Raw genomic sequence first — 25,806 nt, 5'->3', positions numbered from 1 at the left:
GGTACCTAAGGACTGTACGGGCATTCATTAGCAGGCTGTATGGATTGGAGCAGCAGACATAGTACAGGGTGTACAGAAGGTTTGGGCTGCTTGATGGCCATTGGTCACAAAGTGCTAGCTTCGTGGTTGTATGGGCTGTATGACAGCCACCCACTTGCCCTTCGAATATGGGCTGCTACTAAGTGGGTGAATGGAGGTATAAAGAAAAATACTTGGAGACAAATAAAACAATACTGAAGACTAATAATGGCTGAAGAAGAAATATATATCACAAACGGAACTCAGTACAGGAGAAGATATGAGAGAAGCTCTGGAGGAAGCAAACGTCAATCCTCCAAGAAAGACAACTGTAGTGGACTTCTGCACTAGCACCACAAGTTGAAACTGAACCAAATCTGAGACAGCAAACTGATGCAAGGGTTGCTGCAGATTTGGAATAGAAAGAACATAATCTGGAGCGGAAGTTGGAGGCAGATTTGGAGCAGAAGTTGGAGCAGATCTGGAGCAGAAGTTGAGGGCAGATCTGGAGCAGAAGTTGGGACAGATCTGAAGCTGAAAGGAAGGCAGATCTGGAGCAGAAATTGGGGCAGATCTGAAGCAGAAAGAAAGGCAGATCTGGAGCAGAAAGGAGGTGCAGATCTGGAGCAGAAAGGAGGTGCAGATCTGAAGCAGAAAGGAAGGCAGATCTGGAGGCAGCCAGGAGGCAGAAATTGAGGCAGAAGTGGAGGCAGCAGCGGAGGCAGAAGTGGAGGCAGCAGCGGAGGCAGCTAGGGGGCAGAAGAGGCTCAGGGTGTGCAGGTACCTCTGGAGCTGGAAGAGATGAAGAATACCTAGGCCCCCCCCCTTTAAATAGGAAGGGGCTAGTCGGTCAACCAGCTGGTTGACCACAGAACTGACCGACCTGGTCAGATATTGACCGACCAGGTCAATCTGGTCGGCCAGCAAGGAGCCTTTGTTTTTATTTTATTTTTTATTTTTTATTTTTTTTTGACCTCCGAATGGGGGCTCTTTGATAGGGCTTTGGTTGTGGATTTTGCCTCCGATCCGGGGCTCTTTGACAGCGCTTTGGTTGTGGAATTTTGTCCTGACGGTGTTTTTACCTGTAAGTGATCGGACTTTTGCACCAGTTTATCCTGTCCTCTAGAATTGGAGATTGCCTGGCTTAACACCCCCTCTCAATGTCCAATGTAGACAGGAGAAGCAAAGAGGTGTTCCATGAGTGATCTATCTTCTTCATCAGCCTTTAAAAAAAAAAAAAAAAGGGTTTTCATTTAGTTGGAGATGCCTACAAAGTAGGTTTTCATCTTCACTAAATGCCCAGATGATGGTACAAAAAAGAAATACTTGAAGGAGTGCCCTCGCAGGGGATTTGTTCACTTCCTTAAGTACACAAAAAAAACTGCTAAGAAGAAGGAGGAGGTAAACCAATCCCCAACCGTGGGCAGAGATGCTCAAGAGTAGGGCGATTAACCGGCTTGGTAAGAATATCAGCATGATTATCGGCAGCTGGAACATAGATCAATCGAATAGTACCTAATTCCACTTGCTCGCGAGTAAAATGAAAGTGAACACCGACATGTTTGGTGCGGTTGGAAAAAATGGGATTGCTGGCGAGAGCGATGGCACTTTTGTTGTCGACGTAGAGGATCGTTGGTTCATTACAAGGAAAGTGTAGCTCTGCCAAAAACTGTCGGAGATATATGGCCTCTGTGGTACAATCATACAAGGCCCAGTATTCAGCCTCAGTAGAAGAACCAGCAACAGTTTCTTGTTTACGGCTACACCAAGAAACAGGTGCCGAGCCAAACGAGAAAATATAGCCGCCATGAGAACGACGATTGTCCGGGTCACCAGCCCAGTCGGAATCAGTGTATCCCTGTAGGGTTAGTCCTGGTCTGAAATGTAAACCATAAGAGTACCACGTATGAACTGCAAGATACGAATACATGCATGCCAATGAGTGAGCTTGGGTTCATTAAAATACTGACTGAGAATAGAAACGGAGTAAGCAAGATCAGGACGAGTGTGAAGAAGCCAGAGGAGTTTGCCAACAACCTGTCGATAGAGATGTTCATCAAAAGGAGGAGACTCCAAGTCTTTTGAGAGCTTTACTGTGGGATCTAAGGGAGTGGCAGCGAGCTTAGGCTCATGAGGAATGATTTGATCAAGGAGTTGAAGAGCATACTTCTGTTGAGAAACAAAAATACCACCAGAATGTTGAACAACTTCCATGACTAAGAAATAGGAGAGCAGACCGAGATCAGTCATTTCAAAAGTAGTGCTGAGTTGAGTTTTAATGAATTGAAGTGTAGTGGGAGTAGAGCCTAAAAACAAAAGATCATCTACATAGAGTAAAATAAAGCAGACCCCCTCTGACGAATGATGGATATATAAATTTGGATCAAAGGGAGTAGAATGAAAACCATTAGTTTTGAGGTAGGTGTCTATCCGGTGGAACCATGATCGAGGTGCTTGTTTAAGCCCATAAAGAGCTTTGCGGAGACGGAAAACCTTATTTTCATGGCCAGGAGGAGAAAAACCGGGTGGGGGAGTCACATAGACTTCTTCATCAAGGCAGCCATTGAGAAAGGCACTCTTGACATCCATTTGATAGATAGACCAGTGGTGATGAGCAGCTAGGGCGAGAAGAAGACGAAAGAAAGTTAATCGAGCAGTAGGGGCAAAGGTTTCCTCATAATCGATACCATGTTTTTGGCGGAATCCTTGCACTACTAAGCGAGCTTTTTACTTGTCTAGTGTTCCATCGGCTTTGAGTTTTGTTCGGAAGATCCACTTGGTTCCGATGACCTTTTTGTGAGTGGGTCGATTGACCAAGATCCAGGTCTGATTGCGATCAATACTTTCAAGCTCCTGTTCCATGGCACGATGCCACGCAGGATTTTTAACTGCTTCCTGCCAAGTGGCAGGTTCAGAGTGTATGATATAGGCCGTGGTAAAAAAAGAGACAGTGGTAGTAGAAGAAGTTGTTCGAGTAGAGCGGCGAGGACCGGAAGGAGGAAGTTCTACAGGAATAATCCCGGAATCCTTCATAGTTTGGCGATACCAGCGTGGCAGCGGGTCGTGAGGAGAAGCAACGGGTGGGGAGAGAGAGGTTTCGGGAGGAGAGGAAGGAATTTCGGGTGGAGAATTGTCGGAGGGAACAGGAGTAGATACGTCATCTGGAGAGAGAATAGAGGAATTTTTTAGAACTTCTCTTTCATCGAAGACCACATCTCGGCGAACCAAAACTTTGGTTGTGCGAGGATCAAATAATCTATAAGCTTTGGCTTCTGCCGAGTAGCCAACTAGAAGAAAAAGTTCAGCACAAGGTTCGAGTTTACAGCGAGTATCATTGGGAGTATGAGTGTACGCGTGGCAGCCAAAGATGCGAATATGAGAAATAGAAGGTCGGTAGCCATAGAAGGCCTCAAAAGGCGTCATGTTCGGGATGGGTTGAGTAGGGCAGCGATTAAGGATATAGACAGAAGTATTCACATCTTCTGGCCAGAGACGTTCAGGCAACTCGGCTGCAAAAAGCATGGAACGGGCCATGTTCATGATTGTGCGTTGTCTCCGTTCGACACGAGGAGTTTGGGAAGGCGAATTTGGAGATGTAAGATGGCGTTGGATACCATGCTCGTGAAGGAATTCAGTGAATTCATGGGAAATGAATTCACCACCATTATCACTACGAGCAATCCCAATAGACTTTCCCGTTTTGGTTCATAACCAAGCGAGCCCAAGTAGCAAAGAACGAAAAAGTGTCGGATTTCTCTTTCATGAAAAACACCCATTGATATCGAGAGTAATCATCCACAATTAAGAAGAAATATTGTGAACCATTGAGGGAAGGAACAGGAGATTTGCCACTAATATCGAGGTGAATTAGACGCAAAATCTCACTAGCTTAAGAAGTGGAATGAGAAGGAAAAGGAGTTCGGCTTTGTTGACAAATATCTTTGGCTCGTGATAATTTAGGTAGGCCATCAACTAGATGATCCCGAGACATTTCATATAAAGAGTCATAGGACAAATGTCCCAGACGATAATGCCATAATCGTTCTGTGTCAGTTGGATCTTTCAGGGTAGCAATACCATAAAGCCGATGAAACTTAGAACCGCTATGGGAGGGAGTCGCAAGAAATTGAGTTATGAAGTACAGACCATTAGGTTGAGCATCGCCTCGAGCTAGAAGGAGTTCCGAGGTCTCATCTATGATGTCAACATGCATCTTTGTAAATAGCACTGTGCGACCAAGAAGGCAAAGTTGATGAACAGAAAGAAGATTGACCCCTAATTGGGGGACATAAAACACTTAATCCAATTGAGCAAGATTGGGGCCTTTGTCAGTATCAAAAGTTATTGAACCAACACCATGAATAGTACAACAGAGTTATTGCCACAACGGACTCCCCCTGTTGCCGGTTGGCGAGAAATGAAGAGATCATGATGAGGAGTCATATGATGAGTGGCTCCACTATCCACAATCCAAGAAGATTTAGAGCCACATGGAAGAGTATGAAAAGCTGACCCAGATAAGGAAGGGGAGGAGTCAAGCTCGGTGATATGGATCAAGGCTTGAGAAGTGAAGTTTAGAGAATCTCCGGTGGACCAGTCAGACAGACCTTCAGGAGTTATAAAGGGAGGAGATGGAGTGAATTGATTAGTGACATGGCCCTGGGGTCTCCAAAGACCAGTGTTCGGAGGAGGAGGAGGACCACTCCTAGGACGCCAACGAGGTGGCTGAGTCGTCGTGGTAGGGGGCTGTGGAGTCCAACGGGGTGGTTGAGGAGTCGTGGTGGGGGGCTGAGGAAGAAGGCCTTTGGCTTTGGAGCGACATTCATCGTCAATATGCCCAACTCTCTGGTAATGCTGACAAAACCTATTCTTTTTGGGAAGGGTGTGCCAGGCAGGTTTACTACTAGAGGAGTTATTGGAGTTAGGAGTAGGAGAGGGCTTCCCGGAGCTGGGTTGATCTTTTTGAATCCCGGAGAGAAGAGCCCCCTCTGAAGCAGGAATGCTATGTTTTTGGTGGACCTGAGAGTAAAGACGAGCATAACGCAAAAGTTGACATTCGAACTCATAAAAAGTAGGAAGAGAAGGTTGAGAAATGATTTGTTGCATAAAACTGAAATACTTGGGCGGAAGTTTATTTAAAAAGAAAGTAACTTGGTCATCCTCGGATTTGGGAGGACCAATTGTGGCAAATTCCACAACCAAAGCGCTGTCATAGAGCCCCGGATCAGAGGCAAAATCCACAACCAAAGCCCTGTCAAAGAGCCCCGGTTCGGAGGTCAAAAAAAAATAAAAAATAAAAAATAAAATAAAAACAAAGGCTCCTTGCTGGCCGACCAAATCTGGCCGACCAGATTGACCTGGTCGGTCAATATCTGACCAGGTCGGTCAGTTCTGGGGTCAACCAGCTGGTTGACTGACTAGCCCCTTCCTATTTAAAGGGGGGGGGGGCCTAGGTATTCTTCATCTCTTCCAGCTCCAGAGGTACCTGCACACCCTGAGCCTCTTCTGCCCCCTGGCTGCCTCCGCTGCTGCCTCCACTTCTGCCTCCTGGCTGCCTCCTCTGCTGCCTCAATTTCTGCCTCCTGGCTGCCTCCAGATCTGCCTTCGTTTCTGCTTCAGATCTGCACCTCCTTTCTGCTCCAGATCTTTCTTTCTTTCTGCTTCAGATCTGCCCCAATTTCTGCTCCAGATCTGCCTTCTTTTCAGCTTCAGATCTGTCCCAACTTCTGCTCCAGATCTGCCCTCAACTTCTGCTCCAGATCTGCTCCAACTTCTGCTCCAAATCTGCCTCCAACTTCCGCTCCAGATTATGTTCTTTCTATTCCAAATCTGCAGCAACCCTTGCATCAGTTTGCTGTCTCAGATTTGGTTCAGTTTCAACTTGTGGAGCTAGTGCAGAAGTCCACTACAGTTGTCTTTCCTGGAGGATTGACGTTTGCTTCCTCCAGAGCTTCTCTCATATCTTCTCCTGTACTGAGTTCCGTTTGTGATATATATTTCTTCTTCAGCCATTATTAGTCTTCAGTATTAATCGAGCAGTAGGGGCAAAGGTTTCCTCATAATCGATACCATGTTTTTGGCGGAATCCTTGCACTACTAAGCGAGCTTTGTACTTGTCTAGTGTTCCATCGGCTTTGAGTTTTGTTCGGAAGATCCACAAATAAAACAATACTGAAGACTAATAATGGCTGAAGAAGAAATATATATCACAAACGGAACTCAGTACAGGAGAAGATATGAGAGAAGCTCTGGAGGAAGCAAACGTCAATCCTCCAGGAAAGACAACTGTAGTGGACTTCTGCACTAGCTCCACAAGTTGAAACTGAACCAAATCTGAGATAGCAAACTGATGCAAGGGTTGCTGCAGATTTGGAATAGAAAGAACATAATTTGGAGCGGAAGTTGGAGGCAGATTTGGAGCAGAAGTTGGAGCAGATCTGGAGCAGAAGTTGAGGGCAGATCTGGAGCGGAAGTTGGGACAGATCTGAAGCTGAAAGGAAGGCAGATCTGGAGCAGAAATTGGGGCAGATCTGAAGCAGAAAGAAAGGAAGATCTGGAGCAGAAAGGAGGTGCAGATCTGAAGCAGAAACGAAGGCAGATCTGGAGGCAGCCAGGAGGCAGAAATTGAGGCAGCAGAGGAGGGAGCCAGGAGGCAGAAGTGGAGGCAGCAGCGAAGGCAGCCAGGGGGCAGAAGAGGCTCAGGGTGTGCAGGTACCTCTGGAGCTGGAAGAGATGAAGAATACCTAGGCCCCCCTCCTTTAAATAGGAAGGGGCTAGTCGGTCAACCAGCTGGTTGACCCCAGAACTGACCGACCTGGTCAGATATTGACCGACCAGGTCAATCTGGTCGGCCAGATTTGGTCGGCCAGCAAGGAGCCTTTGTTTTTATTTTATTTTTTATTTTTTTAAATTTTTTTTGACCTCCGAACCGGGGCTCTTTGACAGGGCTTTGGTTGTGGATTTTGCCTCCGATCCGGGGCTCTTTGACAGCGCTTTGGTTGTGGAATTTTGTCCTGACGGTGTTTTTACCTGTAAGTGATCGGACTTTTGCACCAGTTTATCCTGTCCTCTAGAATTAGAGATTGCCTGGTTTAACAGGAGGTTCATCTCAGCTTGATAGGGCATGACACTTTTAGGATATAAGTGTCGCTACATAGTGATTGACCAGTGTCGCTATATTCCAGTGAGTCAGTGGACACTTGTGATTGTCTGGGGAGCGTGTGGCCTTGTTAAGGCTGCTAGTAAACGTTCTCAGGTTAAATGTAGGTGTTTGCATGGAGTATGGATGCCTATAGCCACATGGGTGTGAGAGCAAAGCCCCGCAGGGCTAATGTTTGTGATACTGATGCCTCTGAGAGTAGGAAGAGCACTGAATGCAAGTGGGTTCGAATTCATTGTGTATTCTATTTGCTGGCTTTGGCAAGTAACATGTTCATGTGGGAATATGTTTTTGGTTTCTCCAGGAGATGGGTCACTTGCAGGCAATGGTTGCTAGGCAGACGGCACATCTTTGATACGGCTTCGTTGCTGAGTAGGCAGAGGTGGGAAGTATCCGTGGAACTCCGAGAGGGATGGTACAGGTGTGATTGCCATAGTGTTTGCTGTATTGTGATGCTAGATCTCTTTTGGGAGACGAGTTATTGTATCAGGATATGTGCGACCCATAGGGTGAGAGACTACTGGTGATGGCAGTCGTGGACAGTGGAGAAAGCTCTTGTATGCTTTCTTTCTCTGCTTTGAGCAGATGGAATTTGGAATAGAGATGGATTCATATTGCCAGGTTTAGTGAGAGCGGTGAACAGCAAAGGCTATGCAGGGTATGCGGATGCCCAATGGGATGTGGAATGCCCCAGTTGTAGGAAGGAATGTATCCTTTATGTAGCCTGGAATTCAGGGCCTCTCACTCAATTAAAGAAATACCGAAAGGGGTGCCAAGGTGCAGGGGCACTCTAGCTCCCAATCTACTGGTAATACTTTTGCTGAATTGTTAATGTAACAGTGTTGATTGGTTACTAGTTAGTATAACTGCCCTTTAATTTATTGAAGGCTGGTTTCATGGTTCCATCATCGGGACATCACCAACTTTCTTAAGGGCGTGAGTCCGTGGTTGCTTTGGTGAGGAGACATCACCATCTTCTTTAAGGAGGTGAGCCTGTGGTGGTCTCTGGTTGCAAGTATTGCTTGCTATAACTGAATTGCAGCAAGGATAATTTAGCAAGCATGTCACATAGTGACGAAGATTGGGATAGCGGACATGAGTCTTCTCAAGATGGGCAATCTTTGTTTGAGGGAGCCAAATAGCTTTGATGACATTATACTCAATCTGGTCTCTGTTATCTTCAAGGATGCTGTTCTCTCTGATGAAGACTTTGATAAGGCTGCTTTACTCTTCAAAAAGGGACTGCAATGCTGGGGTTAGCTTTGGAACAGAGTTGAGCTAAGATGGAAACCCTGGATTGAGAGTAGGAGAGAGTTCAGTTTAAATAACCAAAGCCATACACTTGTCTTGAACAGAATTCGAGGGCAATCAGCAATGGAAAGGTGGATCTTCCTTGGTTTACAACAAAGAGTTCAGTTGGGTTGAGAGTACTTCTTTCTTCCCTATCCCCACTTCAACCAGGGACATTGGAGATCTTTGCATGGTCCTTAATACTAGGTGGAAACTGTAGGACTCTAGGGGCAAATGGAAATTCAGATTCTGCTCCATTTGGTCAAGCTCAATCCTTGACAAACTGTCTGCCTTGCTTTGGCTAATAATGCATAAAGCTGTGTGGACTAATAATAGAGGACTGAGAATTGGAAAGGAAAATGGCAAATGCATGAGGTGCCCCTCTATAAATGAAGATATTTTCCACCTCTTTGTTGCCTGTCTTGTTGCTAGAAAGGTGTGGAAAATAGTACAACTTGAAACAGGGGAGCCAATAAATTGGAAGGCTATACTACTAGGAGGCTCTGCAAGGACAAAACAGGAGTTATGGACACCTATCAGAGTACATGCACTGTGGTTTATTTGGATAGGCAAAAACAATTTTCAGTTTAATCAAATTGTGTTGTATGTTGACTTGCTCTTTCTTAATTGGTTGCACAGGACCAAAGGAAAATTACAGAAATGATAAACCAGTTCAGCACTGAGGCTGCCCACTTTAATGCTGACTTGCAAGACCATGTTCAAAGCTGTTTTGGGATGGACAACACCACACCTTTGGAAATCCTCCCTGAGTTTATTGATTTTCTGAAACAGGTCCTCCCTCCAACTATAAAGAAGGAGCCAGTGTCGCCCAGTGAAGCCTAAGTTGCTGCCACAGATGACTCTGACAGTTCTGGTGCTTCAGAGAAATTCAACTACTCTGACTACTTTAATGATGATAACACAGATGATACAGATGATTCATATGTACCTCTCTTTTAATTCTGCTGCTGCTATGACAAATTCAGAAGCCCTCAAGCTCATGAGTGTCTTTCAGAAATGTTTTGTTAAATAAACTTTTTCCCATGAGAGCTGGCTGTTCTATGCTAAAGAACATGTACTGTGAAGATTTATGATGATGATATAAACTTTTTTTCTACTAAAAAAAAAAAAGTCATGTCAAATGGACAGGGTGCTTCATTGCAACAGTGTCTTCATGGTCCCAGTGTTGATTTGCATGGCGAAGGCAATGGTTTTCAGCCTTCAAATCAGGGACAACAAGTCATTCCACATCCCTTAATGCATCCATGATATTTTCGTGGTGATTCTTTGTTTTACGCAGTGCCTGGCCAAGTTGGAAATGGTCAAGGAATGCTTGGAAATCATCCTATTGGTTTTCAGCCTGGAATGCAAGGCACTATGCTTGGGGGTATGCAGATTAGAATGCAGAGAGTTATGAATGGAAATACTGGCATGCAGCCAGGAATGCAAAATGGAATGCATGGCATTATGGGAGCTCCTATAGGCATGCTTGGTATGCAAGGCAGTGGGGCTGGTATAGCAAACCCTGCTATGGGTAATGGCAATGTTGGTCAGGCTTATGCTGTCCATTGTGATGTATGTGGGAACAGCATTGGTGCAATCCTCATGCAGAATGGATAGGTTGTTGCCTATGAGAGTAGAATATTGCAGGATGCTGAAAGAAATTTGCAAGTATATGAGAGAGAGTTGCTGGTTGTGGCTCTGGCTCTTTTTGCATGGGAGCATTACTTGCTTGGGACGGATTTCACAGTTCAAACAGATCATCAGACCTTGAGATATTTTCCTCACTCAGACTAGTTGGCTGAGAAGCATATGCGTTAAGTCTTGAGTTGGATGCAATCAAGGGCTAGTATGCTTCTGCAAGGATCTGGCTGTGGCTCTTGCTCTTTCTGCATGGGAGCATTACTTGCTAGGGACTGATTTCACGGTGCAGACATATAATTAGACCTTGAGATATTTTCCTCACTCAGACTAGTTGTCTGAGAAGCATATGCGTTGAGTCTTGAGTTGGATGCAATCAAGGGCTTGTATGCAGAGGATGTGGATTTTGCAAGGCTCCTTGATTAGTTGTCTGACGGATAGCAACATTTGCATTATACTCTTAGAGATGGATTCTCTTTTGAGGTAAGGTAAAGAAGGAGACACCTAGATTGTAACTTCTTCAATGTGGTGTCCTTGTAGTGTTTAGCTTATGTGGACACAATGCCGACCCGGGGGCGTGAGCCCAACAATGCATTCAATATAGCTTATCCTTTAGCTCTTGAACAAGGTGTTCTACTGGTTGCTTGTCCTCGGGAGGGAAGGGAGGTCCCAATGGTGGTGGGAGTGGAGCATGCTACCATTTGAGCTCCTTTGGTCGGAATTGTCCAAACTCTTTTCTAAGTCAAGCGATTCCATGAACTTGCTAATGGATGAGTTCGAAGGGAGGGAAGAGACAAGGAAAGAGAAGGGTGGAGTGAAGGAATGCAAAGAAGGAAAAAGAAAGAGGAGAAAAAAGAGGCGGCAGCAGCCCGAGATGGATAGGGAGAGAGGTGAAAAAGGGATGACGGAAAGGAGAGCAGACTGATTGCCGCGCACCAAACTGAGCCTTGGGGAAAGGTATGACTTCCTCCATTAGAGTTTACATGGGGATCTTTTTTTTACAAGATCAGGAGAGCATTCCTTGCTTTTATCATTAAGGGCACTAATTTTGGAAAAGGAAGGAATGCTACATTCCATTGGGATGTGACATGACCTTGGACGGATTGGTTGACAATAACCTTTAGAGAGGTCATATAGTAGTTATGTGAACTCAAGCTTGTAAACAAATATGATCATATGTTTGGGGATTGGTTTATAACTGTAAACTACTTGGTGCTTTCTATCAATTCAGACAACGGATTTTGCAGAGGCGTTTGAATGAGATGATTGCGAGTTGCCAAACACATATACTTGAACTTAGAGTTTGCAATTAAGCTGGAATTAAGACTTATACAGCTTAAACACAAAGTGACATCATTGGAAAATGCAATATGATTGAGGGGCCAAGACGGGGCCTTCCCCTTATCCAGGCTCACTTTATTCTTGAAAATGGAGATACAATGCACCAAGGTACAATGCACCTTCCAAACTGATGAACTCAGTGAAAACCGAGGACCTAGATACAAGACTCAAGAACATATGTGCAAGGTAGACAACAAAAAGGAGGACTTCAAGCTGAGGTTTCAACTCTTGGCTTGCTCAATCCACAAGGAAGAAGCGTGCAACAATCACCACTTATAAACTTGACGATACAGGCTCCCTTCGTGACTTGACCCTTTTGTAGATGAAGTCCTTGATACCTCTGAAGCTACCTTGGGTGAGGAGAGTGTGGAAATTGGGTTGGAATGAGAACAGCTTAGAAAAACAGCCTGTAGGCTAGAGAGAGAAAGCTTTTATGGAGTGATAGCTGTAGAGAGAGAGTGCCAATGCTGATCCCAAGGGAGGGGATGTAAGAGAGGAGCTGCTGCTGTTCCAGAGGTGCACAGAAAGGCAGATTTCTGCAAGGCAAATGGGCTGGAACAGTAGAGAGAGAAATTCTGCGATAGAGAGAGAAAGACTGCAGCAGGAGAGAGAAAGGGGCTGTGGCTGCTCCAGGCTAGGAGAAGGAGAGAGGATGCTGCTGCTGTTCCAGAAGAGCTGAGAGGTGGCAGATTTCTGGAGAGGAGGGGTTGGAACTGTAGAGAGACAATGTGCTGTTGTAGAGAGAGAAAGTGTTGCTGAGGTGAGAGAATGGCCTGGGGAGAAGCTGGCTGCACCCAAGGAGCTGGAGAGGTTCTGTTGCATCATCCAAAAGGAGGGAGAAGAAAAGTGACGAATTTTTCATGTGAGGAATGAAGGGGAGAGGCCTTCTTTTATAGGCTCAGCCCCCCCCCCCCCCCCCCCCCCGCGTAGAGTGGAAGGTGGACACTTGTCCCAGATTTTTGGTGGGCTGCAATCCCAAAGAGGACAGCCCACAACCTGTCCCAAATCTACCAGATTTGGGGCCAAACGCTTGGCCTGCATGCCCTGCCACTTGCCATGCATGTTGCCACATACTGACCTGCCAGCTCAGATTCCATGTGGCGGTCTGCCACGTGTCACTCCCAAAAACCCTAAAATGTCAAAGTTGTCAGAATTCAATTCTGATCGCACCCACGGGTTCCTAACAGCTTAGACTATCTATTGACGTACTCTAAGGTCATAATTGAGCCATACTGAGCTCATTTGTTTGTCGTCTTATCTTGTATCTCCATTACTCTTGGCATGCTGCCAGGCCCACACCCAAAGCTCAGGGAACATTCTCTTGAATGGTTCCTAGGTCGGTATGCAATCTGTGCATTTGATTGGTCCCATGTTTGGGTACTCAGGTGGGGTGTGGTTTCCAGATGTCCCTCTCAAAGAGAGGCCATCACTCTTGTGGGTCACTAATGCCCATAACCCCAAGCAAGGGGGTCCACCCTCAAATGCTAGACCTAGTCCCCATTGTCCGTAACTGAACAATAGGAAAACATTTCATTTCTTAATAAGCATACTATTGAAAAACAAAAAGAAATAGTACCAAGCAAGTGGATACATGTTGAAGCAGGATGACAATAACCTTGTGTGGTTTTATTTTGAGTTGTGCTAGTTATACCGATGGTCAAAGGTTTGCTTAAAGTTCTTGGTGATGTTTGCAAGAGGACTGTGTACATAGAGTCAACACTAAGTAATGCAAGTGCCTAGTCTGCTCGTTTACCCAACTTGCTTACTGGAAGTGCTTAATGTCATCAGGCTATGCCATGCTGTAAGTACTATGTAGATCATTGTATAGGGGTGGCTAACCCTTTAGTTAAGCACCGACTGTTAGCATTTAGCCTTGGTATTTGCCTTGTAGGATCAATCAACCCTTAGGTTGACTTCTCTAATCCAACCCCTATGGTTGACTTCGGGGCCTATATTGGCCACCTCTTGTACTCTCTCATTATCTATTTGCAAGTACTTCGTTTTCCTCACCTGCTGCTTGCTCTTGCATTCCATTGCTCCCCGAACCCAACGGTGGTATCAGAGCAGGTTCTTGCTTCGTGCTCCTCCCCCACTCGCCTACATTGCACTGCCCATTACGTGCCGGTTGCGCTGCCATCTACTATTCTAGTGGCTACCTTCAGGCGCTGCCCACAGAGTACAGCTACAATCACTTGCAGTTCCAGCAGCAGAAACCAATGACGTGCAGTTTTTACGGTTGTCTTGCAGATCTGCCATTCATCACCACACACATATTGCAGACTTGCAGAATGCCGCCGTACAATCACGCAACAATCACGCATCACTGTGCGTCAGTCAGGAGTGCGGACATCATCACTTAGGGGTGACTCGTACTTCTCCACTTTTGTGGATGACTTCACTAGATTAGCTTGGGTTTATGGCATGATGGCCAAGTCATATGTCTTCTCTTGTTTCAAGCACTCTCTTGCCATGGCTGAGAATGAAAGTGGGAACAAACTCTTGACTCTCCACACTGACGAGGGGGGTGAGTATATTTCCTGTGAGTTTTCTGATTTTTTGGCAGGGCATGATTCGTTAGTGCAAAGTGCCATGCACTCTGCAACAGAATGGGCTTGCAGAGTGTATAAAAAGGGCGGCTCACCCCTGGCTTATGGGGCGCTGCTCTCCAGCCAGGGTGGCTGACTTGCAGGTCGGCCCACCCCCTGCTCCCTTGCCTGCAACTAGGGCCTATAAGAGGCGCCTCCAGGAGCTGTCCCGTGGCAGCACGACAGGGTTGACATGCCTGCACAGATCCGCACCCCTCCTGGGATCCTCCATGGCCCTCTCTTGAAGTTTCTCTGTCCTATGAATAATAGAGTATGAAGGAATGGGGACTCTAACTTGCTTAAGTGTACCGGGGTTTGAGTTGATGTTGACACTACCAAAAAGGGTAGTCAGATTCCATCAAATGCTCTAATGCCTAGCAAGTATACTTTCTTCCGATTTCTCGTAGTGCATGTGCATGTCACGGGCAATAAGTAAAGCTCCATTTATTAGTAAGGCACTTGTGCTGTAATGTTTATATATTTAACTTTTACATGTTATTGATGAAAGGGCAGACTTTCATGTGCACAACTTTTTTTCCCTGTTCTGGTCCATCTCTGGGCAATGGATTATTTTAAATTTGCCAGTAGTTTTTGAAATGGATAGGGATAGCGATTCAGCATATGTTTTCTGTAAGGAATCTGCATTCAAAATTGTCCTGTAATGACTAAACTGAGCATATGGATAGCAGTAAGGGAATGATACTTCAGTCTATGCAATTGAGTCATTAGTGACACGGCCAGTAAGAAACATAGTAAGAAAATTCCAGTAGCACAAATTGTTTTGTATCAGAGCTTTTTCCCATCGAGGGCCATATGCTAACTTCTTCTTACTGTCAAATTTTATGCATTGTTTTTGCAAGCATTTTGAGTTTTGATTGTATTTTCAGCACATTAGAGGGAAAGTAATTGCTTCTGTTTGTAACTATTCATGATGACTGTTTATACACAATGGGTGACTATGTTGTTTAGTTGTGTAAGAACGAGTCTGGGCATGTTGCTGGGTTCATCTAGAGATAATTACCTACAAATTGTCTATGGCCATCCTTGATTAAGATGTATTTATGATTCTAGAGGCTTTGCAATTCATTGATATCTTTCCTATTATCCATTTCTGTGTTGAGTTAAATCTTATCAACGAGGGCCTATCCAACTTTGTTCTTCACAACTAACAACCATCTCACAGCAAGCTTGTCTACTGTCCCTTCTAATTGGTATGCCTATCTGGGACCTCAGATTCTGCGAGCGTTGTGTTTGTATTGTTCCTCCACAATTCTATGGCTGTTTGAGGAACAAGATCTGTATTTGATTTTGCTTGATACCTATTAATAGGCTTTGCTGCAGCAGGATTGGTCCTCCGATTGTGAAATCAGCAGGAATGCAGCCTGTTTGCCTGGTCAGCCAAAGTCAATTACAATGGTCATATCTTTGTATGCGTGGGCTGTACTTTTGTTTAAAGCCTGACGTAAACTTTGAACTTGCTCTGTATGAAGTGATACAGAGCACTATTCTGGGAAACTGTGTCAAGTGCCCGGACTAGAAGACAACACTTGTGACTTCCAATTACTGTTGGTGTTGTTAGGATGCAATTGTATGCTTCATAAGGACAGTGAGTGATTGATGCTTCCTTCCAAGGGAAATGTTTTCTACAGGGAAGATAAGTTTCTTGACGTATGCAGAAGAAAAGCATTGTCAGGCCTGTGCTATGTGGTTGCTGCCTTGTTTTGGATGCTTGCTTGTTTGTAGAAAATCTATATTTACTTGCTCTTTTTGCTTTGCTAAGTTTAAGGCAGAGCTTTCATCTTCCATGTTTGGGGTAGGCACTGGAGTATCTATGCAAATTTAATGCTTCGAGATGGATGTATGTGGATCTGATGTTTTCTTTTGCCAATTATTAATGTATATAAGGTATTTGAATTCTCACTTCTTGTTTCAAACATTGTGTGCAGAAGCAGCTTTGTGCCAAATATTGCAGGAAGCACAACAGCGGTGGCTTCGCCCAACAGAAGTTTGTGAGATATTGCGCAATTATCGCAAGTTCAAGCTTACGCCAGATCCACCTCACAAACCACAAAGTCAGTGTGATGTGTTCTGCAACATCCCCCCTCCAATCGTCCCACTATGTTTCTATTTAGTCCTATCATTCCTCTTCTTCCCTCTTCTGTTTTATGTTAAGCCAAACTACACTATTTTTTGAGATGCATAGAGCAACTGAAATTCTTTACTTGTGTTTAAGCAAGAAATATCCGAGTTTGAGAGGGTAAAAGACATAATAACAGACTAGCTAGTGCTGAGGCTTGCTACTGCATAAAATAATTATAGGAAGTTGAAAGCTATTTACTGAGTGAATCTAACGTATTTTATTCTCTGTTACATTGTAAATCATAACTATTATAATTTATTCTCCGTGCTCCGGACCTGCTTGCTGCCCTCTCCCCTACTCCACCCTCGTCCATCTGCCCACCATGGCCTTCAGCCCTTCCTATCCTCATTCTGCCCCTTCTCTTGCTCCCCCCCCCCGCTTCCTTGCTTTCATGTGTAAGTTAGATTCTCTGTTACATTATGAATCATAACTATTATAATTTGTTCAGCGGCTCCCTCCTCTGGACCTTCTCGCTGCACTCTCCCCTACTCCGCCCTCGTCCCTCTGCCCACCATGGCCTCCAGCCCCTCCTCTCCTCCTCCTGCCCCTTCTCTTCGTTCTGCGTGTCCCCCCCCCCCCCGGCTTTTGGTTTCACGTGGCTGGTTGGGTTGGTGAGCTGGCTGTACAGCCCTACCAGCCGGACGCGGGCTCTTTGCGTTCCTCCAAGGCCTTTCTGCCTCATCCGCCTCCAGGCTGTGTATGCAAGCCCAAAGGCTGCTCACCAGCTGAGCCACGTCCGCTAGCCAGATGGGCTTTTCCTGCCCTGCCTTGTCCTTGCAGCCCTTTTCCTTTCCCAATGTTGCCCTTTTTGCTCCCATTGCTTCATGTCTGGCAGCCATCTTTGCTGCCCACGTGTCAGCCATCTTTCTTGCCCACTTGGCAGCCCTATATGACTTCTCATCGTGCTGTCCATGTGACAGTCACATCACATGCCATTACTGCACATATGGCAAGCTGTTTGCTGCCGCCCATGTGGCAGCTGTCCTGGCACATAACATGTGCTCATGTGGCACCTAGTACTTGTGCCCACAGGATGCACCTCTCCACCGATGCCTATGTAGGTTGTCAAGCCTTGACGTTCTCCTCATATAGCGTCTCACAAGTGGGGCATCGACTCTAATACTCCAACGGATCAATCTGTATGTTTCCCAACCATGGGTTAGGAGTTCGACTTGAAGGCACTCCCGATCCTTGGGGTTGCCATTGTTTAGGTACCAGATGGCATCATTAAGATAAGAATTGATAAAGAATGGATCGGGTGGGAGGGTTTATGTCGTCGTGTCAAGTGCATAGTCACATGAAAACCCGTTTCGTCCTCTTCGAAACCTCGAAACGCGAAACAGACGAAACGTTTCGAAATAGGACGAAACGCTCTCAACGAAACCTTTGTTTCGCCCAAATCAAAATAAACATTTTTGCCCCGTTTTTTCTAGAATCCAAGGTGTTTATGTTTTGAATTTCCTTTTAGTATCTTGACTTTATATTTCTCTTTGTTCACTCTAACTTAAATATAACATATCTTTTTGTACCTATAAGGGTATATATTAAGTATCAATTCGAAAACTATCCGTTTCGTCTGACAACACGAAACGAAACGAAACGAAACAAAGCTTGTCGAAACAGCGAAACGGCAAAACAGACGAAACGTTTCTTGTGACTATGGTCAAGTGTGGGCTTTGTAGTACATGTGAGTGGGAATTTCATAGGGTTCTAAATGGGGAAAAGCGATCTTTTTTCTAGAATTCTCATCCAAAATCTATTGGAGTTATTGCTATGCTTAGGAGTTTTGGTTCATGGACAAAAGTAATTGTCCTTTCTTGGTATCTTACCAGGCCTTTGTACTCTTGCATTCTTGTTGTGTGTGCGTGTTGGTGGGCATGCACGTGAGAGAGAGAGAGAGAGAGAGAGAGAGAGAGGGGGGGGGGGGAGGGGGAGGAGGGAGAAAATTTAGAGAAACTGATTTATCGTTCGAATCAATGACACTTGAGTTTTATTTTCTCTATGGTTTCCAAAGGTGGATCTCTATTCCTATTTGATCGAAAAGCGCTACGATATTTTCGAAAAGATGGTCACAATTGGAGAAAGAAGAAGGATGGAAAAACTGTGAGGGAGGCGCATGAACGTTTGAAGGTGAGAAGTATGTCTCAAATAATGCTAAAAGTTAGAATTTCATCAATGAGTGAGGGAGATGAGGAGGGGTGAAAAGTAGAAAGGTGAAAATCACCTTAAACTAAACTGTGTGTGTGTCTTGTCGGGGGGAGTTGATTATGTCTTCTTTTTTTGGGTGGGGAGGGAGGATTATAACATGTGTGCATGTGCTTACCCTATTTGGCTGGCGGGTCTTAAATTCAATCTGTACCTGCCCATCTCTTAGTATAACAAAGCCTTCTAGCTTGGTGGTCCGAAACTTTATGCGAGGTTGAGCTGCTACAGGTTCAAGTCAAAGCCTTCTAGTATTGTGGTTGGATAGCTGGTACAGGTTCAAGTTTCCAGTCTCTTGGTGTGAGATGCTAGCTCTAGTACAGAAATAGAAAATTACGACCTAGAACAAGTCTATGATATCATTATGAAAATAGCAACTGGCAAAATGCATTGACTGAAAATCTCAAAGTACCTCTTGGAATGAGAGGGATTGTTTTTGCTGTAGGTCCAAGAGGCAGTAGCAAGGCTGCTAGGAAGCCACAAAACTTTGTCTTTGGAGTTAGCAGTCTGGATTGTATATATATTAAACGTAATGTTGTGGTACAACGGTTTGACAGGTCTTTTCTAGTGCTAAAATTGGGGTTAGAGCCAAATGCCCATTTAGGCTGAGCCCAGCATGCATTAAAATCAAATGCCCTCGTGTGTATCTCTATGAACAACAAAGTCTTAAAGTTTTGGTGGTTGAATACCTCTGTGGGTAAGCTGTTTAGAAAGTAGAAATAGCTCTGCTACAAAAACAGACATCTACTACGTAGAACAAGTATAGCATCTACTACCTAGAACAAGTATAGCATAGCATAGCAATTACCAAAATGCATTGACAAGGCATCTACTACCTAGAACAAGTATACCAAGTAATTATGAAAATGCATTGAATGAAATCCCAAAAAGGAAATAGCAAGGCTTCTAGGAAGCCACACGTCTAGGAAGCCACACTCAGGCTTGGAACAAGGATGGTACTCTAGAACGTTTTAATGAGGTTGCCAATAAGCCTCCTCATCAGGCAGGCCTTCCATTTTTATGTGGAATTCAATAAGCCCATTGTTTCTGAGCACCCATCACAGGAACATATCTGACCTGATCGCTCTCATCCATGGGTAGCGAATCTATATCTGACCTGATCACTCTTATCCATGGGTAGCAAATCTATATATAGCGACATCTGGCCCACATGTTTCACAAGGGGGAAACATGAAAAGATTCTGGTTTTTAGCTGAGACCCCACCTTCATTGTAATTATTGATGGTCCATAATATCTGTGTGCAAGCTTTGTATTCCGACCTCTTCTTTTGTTCTGACTTGACCCTTAGACATATTGTCCTAGCCAACTATAGAACAGCATTTTCCCCTTTCAAACTCATCCACAACACTTTCATGTGAAAGCTGTCTTTGAAGAACAGTACACATCATGAGTAGTGAAATTATGGCAGAATTCTGGAAGACACAGCCAACTATGCTATGTTGTCAAACAGCGTCTGATGTGTTCAACTGCCAATTAACTCTCTTTGTTTGTAGGAGGGTGGCAGGCTTTACTTGGAGTGAGTTTGGTTCACCATTTGGTGAATAATCTCTTTCAACTCTATCACCAACACTTTTCTGTGGTCGACCATAAAACCTAAAATTGTTCTTTGTAAACTGAGATGCCATGTGAGAAGCAATGAAGTTTTTTTTAGTTGGTGGTGAAATGGGCAACGGTGGTTGTCCTATTAGCAATAACAAATATACTACTATTCCAGCCCTTCATTGTTTTAGGTAGACCTATAATAAACTCTCTGCTGATCATGTGTGGCCACTTCCCATCTGGAATTGTTAATAGCCATAGCAAACCAGCTAGTAATAAATTTTCTTGGCAAGGACACGAGCTGACAAAGCTTAGTGCATCCTTCCTTAATCCCATCCAATGAAATCTTTTCTTGACCCGCCATAAGTCTTATTTAGACCCAGATGACCAACCATCGATGAACTGTGATTTTTGTCAAGTACAAGCTGCTCAAGAGAAGAATCAGGGACGGTAAATCTTCCCCATGTACCACAATAATCAAGATTTTCCATATAGTGGATTGTGAAGAGCTTGGAAGATTCCTAAAGTCTTTGCGTCCCTAAAATTTTCTTCTAGTATTTCATGTACTGAGTCTTTATACATCTCGATTACACAGCATAACTATGGCACGCTCACATCCTAGGATGTGCATTAGCCACTATACTATCTTTTCCCTTTTTATATTCAATATCAAAGTCATAACTTTGCACGAATTCAACCACCTATTTCATTCAGGGGTAAGGGTACACTGTGATTGAGAGTACGTAAATAAATGTGAACTATAAAGACAATGATACCACTTTTTCATTGCATGAATAATATACAACATTTTATCATGAGTATTAGAAATAAGCTTAAGGCCATATTAATTGGTGTCTATAAAGAGCTCCATCATGTTCCCTCTAATAGAAATGGACCAAAAGAGGTTATGCACAGCGGAAGACTGATAGAATTGCCTAGGAGCTCACACTATGTTTGTGTGGGAGTGGAATCACAAACTTCTTTAACTTCTGTGCATCACATAGATGTGCAGAGTAGTAAATAGACTTTATGTGCATCACATAGATGTGCAGACTAGTAAATAGACAATGATCCAGCTAGATATAGGAACCACCAAAAGAATATATTTCTGTCCAAAGCTATGGACACAATACAAAAGAGAGAGATCCAAAGTCCCACCAGAGCGTGGTCCTTTGGTCTTACCAAAAGGTACTTCTACTATCTGCCGGATATCTCTAGGACACTGAGCCTGCGTGCTCCACCTCAAGCGTATGTAGACTCTTCATCCCGATCCCTTCCACCTTGCTGTCCGAAAGCGAGCCTAGGTGGGCAGCACCTGAGCTAGGTCTGCAGCTCTACAGCCCACTTGTCTTCTCCTGGATAGAGGCCCACAGGTGGCTGGTCTGCTGCTCCTTCTGCTCCGTGAATTGCTGCTCCAAGTGATAATGAGCGAGGGCCTGGAGGCCCTGCTTTTATAGGCCCCCAAGGGGCTGTCAAAATCCGACCAGCCAGCCTAATGGCTGACTGGCATGCTGGCCGACCTGGTTGGCTTGCTGGCCGACTTGGTTGGCTGGTCCAACCAGCGCCTTTGCCAGGCCCTTTTGGGCTGCTGGCTTTGTCCCTGTCTGCCTCTTCTGTTAGGTCTGATGCAGGCCCCGAGCCTGCCCATATACTCTCGCAGACAGCCCACCATGCAGGCACCTCCAGCCTGCTTATCTGCTGCCTGCAGTTCTGCCTCCTGTTCAAGGTTATTCCAGCCCTTTGATCCCACGCCACTGCTCTGTATACACAGCTCCAAAGTTCCGTACTGTTGCAGGTCCCTTCGTGGCAGATTCGTGTAGATCCAGGCTTCCAAATGCCCCTCCAACCTTCCAGGTATCTTCTGAGGTGTGCTACCCACATGGCAGCCCATGTGCTGCCCATGTGGCAGCCCCTCCTCTCATTGTTGCTTTCTTGTGGGATGCTGCCCACATGGCATGCCCATGTGGCAGCCCTAGCCCTAGGTCCACCTCCCCCACGCTCTCCTCATTTGGGGGCTTATAGATGGGGAGGTGATCATTCCAACACCCCCTCTCACCGACACATCTAAGCCCAATGCCGACATGTCAATGACGATGCTCCAGTAACTCCCTGGTCGTAACCCTCTGGAACATTTCGATGTCGAAATCTTTTTCTGGCTTTTCATCCAATGGCTTTGCTCCACCTGGTCTGGTTCCGCTCCCGCACACCATCCTGGTACACAGGTCCATCTCTGGTAGCACCTCCTGGCACCACCACCTTCAGTCACGTTCCCGCCTTCGAACTCGAGCAATCTATACACCACGATCTTTTAGTTGTCCCCCTCATAATGAGTGAAGAACCTGGAGTATTCCAAGAACCATGCTCTGAGGGTCTGCTTCAACCCGTCCTTCCTTTGGCAAGGTCCGCAACAAAAAGAATATCTCGAGATAACCTGAACCACGAACTCTTTGAGCTCTCAATCAGGTACTCTTCTGGCTTCAGTACATCTTGTCCATCACCTTCCAGCAATCTGTGTCTGAGATTTGATGAAGCACCCACACTTCCCCTTCTGTCTTTGAAGAAGGCCTATTCGTTCCGATCTCGCATTACCTGAGATAGATGAAGAGCTCATTCTCTCCACAGCATGCTATAAAGAACATCATGTACATACCAGATAGTCGTACTGCCTGTGTGCTTGCTCTGAAAGCAAACCATGCACCTCATCGAGGCACATACCAATAGCCTGTGTAATCATGTACTATCCCCTTCTAAAGTATAGCAACCATTTGAACAAGAAACCCTAGGGCACTGATGGAGTCCAGTCTTGTGTCAGTATCAACAGCCACGCACCTAGAAGATACCAAGCACTCCATGCTTTCCTTCACCTTGACAAAGGTTTCTGACTCCTCGTCGACCCACATCTCAATGTTACACATCATCACTGTGGTTTCTAGGTCGGCATATCTAACCTCAGTAACGCATGGAGATGTCACGAAGAAGCGTTCTTCGATTACCACATTAGCTTTGGCTTTTATATCACCCTCTGAATTTGAGTCTGACTACTTCTTGTTTTTTTGATCCGCCTTCTTCTTTCTGCAATCCTTCGTAAAATCACCTGGCGTGTCACAATAGTAGTACTTCTTGTGCTTCCTCTTGGAAGTGTCCTCGTCATCAGAGTCATCCTTCTTGGACTTGCCACCGTTAGGCTTGCCCTTCCCTTTGCCAGCGTAATCCTTCGCCAACAATGCCTTGTCATCTGTGTCGTTGTTGTAGAGCGTCTCCCTAGCTTCTTCCTATAGTAGTAATGGACCCAACTCCTCAAAAGTCAGAGGTTTTGTAGAGCTGATGTTGAAGAAGCAATATCCGGGATGTGTTATATGTCTCGTACATATCCTTTAGAATGGCCCACGCCTCTACTGACATCTCGACCATCTGGATGTGAGGAAGTATAGGGTTTGCCGTAGTCCCTATGATGCCAGGGCGTGGGCTTCTCTATCTTCCCAACCTTCTAGCTCCTCTCCATCTACTGGTATGAGTATCTTCCCCTAGTTGTCCACCATATTTGTTACAAATGACCCAACAGAGGGTACGCATAGCGGAAGAGAGAGAGAATTTCCGAGGAGCTCACACCGCGTGGTATGGGGTGTGGAATCACAAACTTCTTAACTCAATGTGCATTTGGTGTGCAAGCCAGTAAATAGACAATGCTCAGAGACAAATATAGAAGCAACACTTTATATTTCCGTCCGTCCACAAAGTAGGACAGGATACAATACCAAAAGGTTCTCCTACTAGATGTCAAGCACTTCTAGATCTCTGAGCCCGCGTGCTCCACCTCGAGCGTATGTAGACTCTTTGTCCAGAGTGTTCTTCTCCACCTTACTGCCTATGAATCAGCCTAAGTGGGCAGCACCCAGGTCTGCAACTCTCCAGCCTTTATTTCCTCCTGGATGTAGGCTCATAGGCTGCTGGTCTGCTGCTCCTTCTGCTCCCTGAAGTGCTGCTGCAGAAGATGTAGAATGAGGCCTAGAGCCTCTCCTTTTATAGGCCCAAGGGCCCTGTCAAATGGCCGACCCAGCAGAGGGATGAACCAACTCCCTCTGGCCGACTTGGTTGGCTGGCCCAACCCTAACCAGCCGACCTGCTGGTCGGCCTGGTTGGCTGGCTCAACCAGCCCTAGGCAGGCCCTTTTGGGCTGCTGCTAGGCTGCCATTTGTTGCTGCTGGTTGCTGTCTGGGCAGCACCTGAGCTAGGTCTGCAGCTCTACAGCCCACTTATCTCCTCTTGGATAGAGGCCCACGGGTGGCTGGTCTGCTGCTCCTTCTGCTCCCTAAACTGCTGCTCCAACTGATAATGAATGAGGGCCTGGAGGCCCTCCTTTTATAGGCCCCCAAGGGGCTGTCAAAAACCGACCAGCCAGCCTAATGGCCGACTGGCATGCTGGCAAACCTGGTTGGCTTGCTGGCCGACTTGGTTGGCTGGTCCAACCAGCCCTATATAGGGGCCTTTGCCAGGCCCTTTTGGGCCGCTGGCTTTGTCCCTGTCTGCCCCTTCTGTCAGGTCTGATACAGGCCCCGAGCCTGGCCATATACTCTCGCAGACAGCCTGCCATGCAGGCGCCTCCATCCTGCTCATCTGCTCCTGCAGTTCTGCCTCTTGTTCAAGGCTATTCCAGCCCTTTGATCCATGCCACTGCTCTGTATACACAGCTCCAAATCTCCGTATTGTTGTAGGTCCCTTCGTGGCATATTTGTGTAGATCCAGGCTTCCAAAAGCCCCTCCAACCTTCCAGGTATCTTTTGAGGTGTGCTACCCACATGGCAGCCCATGTGGCAGCCCCTCCTCTCCTTGTTGCTCTCTTGTGAGGTGCTGCCCAAGTGGCGGCCCCCTCTCCATGACTTCTTCTGTGGGGATGCTGCTCACATGGCATCCAATTAGATGCCCATGTGGCAGCCCTAGACCTAGGTCCACCTCCCCCATGCTTCTCATTTGGGGGCTTACAGATGGGGAGGTGACCATTCCAACACCCTCTTGCTATGACTAGACCCAAAGAAATTCCACATCACGTTTAGATTGGTTAGGGATATAAAAGTAAAATCCATGGGTTGATTTAAATTGAGAGGAAGCACCATTTGGCCACACCTAATGTAGTTTTATTGTTTCCTCTACATGGGGATCATCATTTTTAAACCATTTCCAATGCAATAGAAAAGCATGTCGAACAAACAAGGTGTTGTGTTCCTTATGATCCAAAATATTCAAATGGTACATGTATTGCACGTTTTTGAACTCTTGTGAGTGAGCAAGTGGAGTGGTATCAGTCATAGAATAATAAAGCAGATGATTGTAGGCAACATGTTGTAAAATTGTTATTTGCTTGTCGTACTAGTGAGCACTTTGTATCTCATCTTGTTCTTGAAATTAGTAATTTTCAGCAAAATCTATCACATAGATAATTTTTTCATGGGGGATTAGCAAGGCACCTCTTGAATTGCTTGTCTTGCTAGTAGCCATGGAATTGTGAAGCATGTACTTTTTGATGGATTTAACCAAGTGATCTATAAGATCCCCGGAGCTGACTTGTTAAAGTAATTTTTTGAGCATGCATGTCAATGAGAAAAACATTCCCTTTCGTATCAACTATAAAAACTTTTGGTAGATCAACCATAATGCCTTCAGGAGTGAAAATTCTCCTTGCTTTGTTTTGTAAAAGCACATATACCTGCTTTTGCAAAGAAATGGTTGAATATTAAAGCCTCTATTTAAAGAAATAGGTGGCTAAACCCTCTAGACTTGTTGGTTTGTTTAATTTAGCCACAAATCACCTTTTGTACATTGTACAATGCTTTAAATTATGCACATCGCATGACAAATTGCTATCTTATTGGAG

General features: G+C 45.3%; 1 protein-coding gene across 1 annotated transcript in view; it reads left to right on the top strand.

Moving 5' to 3' along the window:
* The window catches only part of LOC147901106 (calmodulin-binding transcription activator 3-like), a 74,012-nt gene that overhangs the window by 14,003 nt on the left and 34,203 nt on the right, over positions 1-25,806 (top strand). Inside the window, exons 2-3 of the mRNA XM_087376115.1 lie at positions 15,981-16,106; positions 18,189-18,304. Of these exons, the coding sequence (XP_087232241.1) occupies positions 15,981-16,106; positions 18,189-18,304 (242 nt within the window). The remainder of the gene's footprint in view (positions 1-15,980; positions 16,107-18,188; positions 18,305-25,806) is intronic.

Source organism: Dipteris shenzhenensis, chromosome 6 (assembly GCF_047967505.1).
Source record: "Dipteris shenzhenensis isolate YYH24624 ecotype China chromosome 6, Dip_SZ_1.0, whole genome shotgun sequence".
Classification (NCBI taxonomy): Eukaryota; Viridiplantae; Streptophyta; class Polypodiopsida; order Gleicheniales; family Dipteridaceae; genus Dipteris; species Dipteris shenzhenensis.
This window is presented reverse-complemented; position numbering and strand designations above follow the sequence as displayed.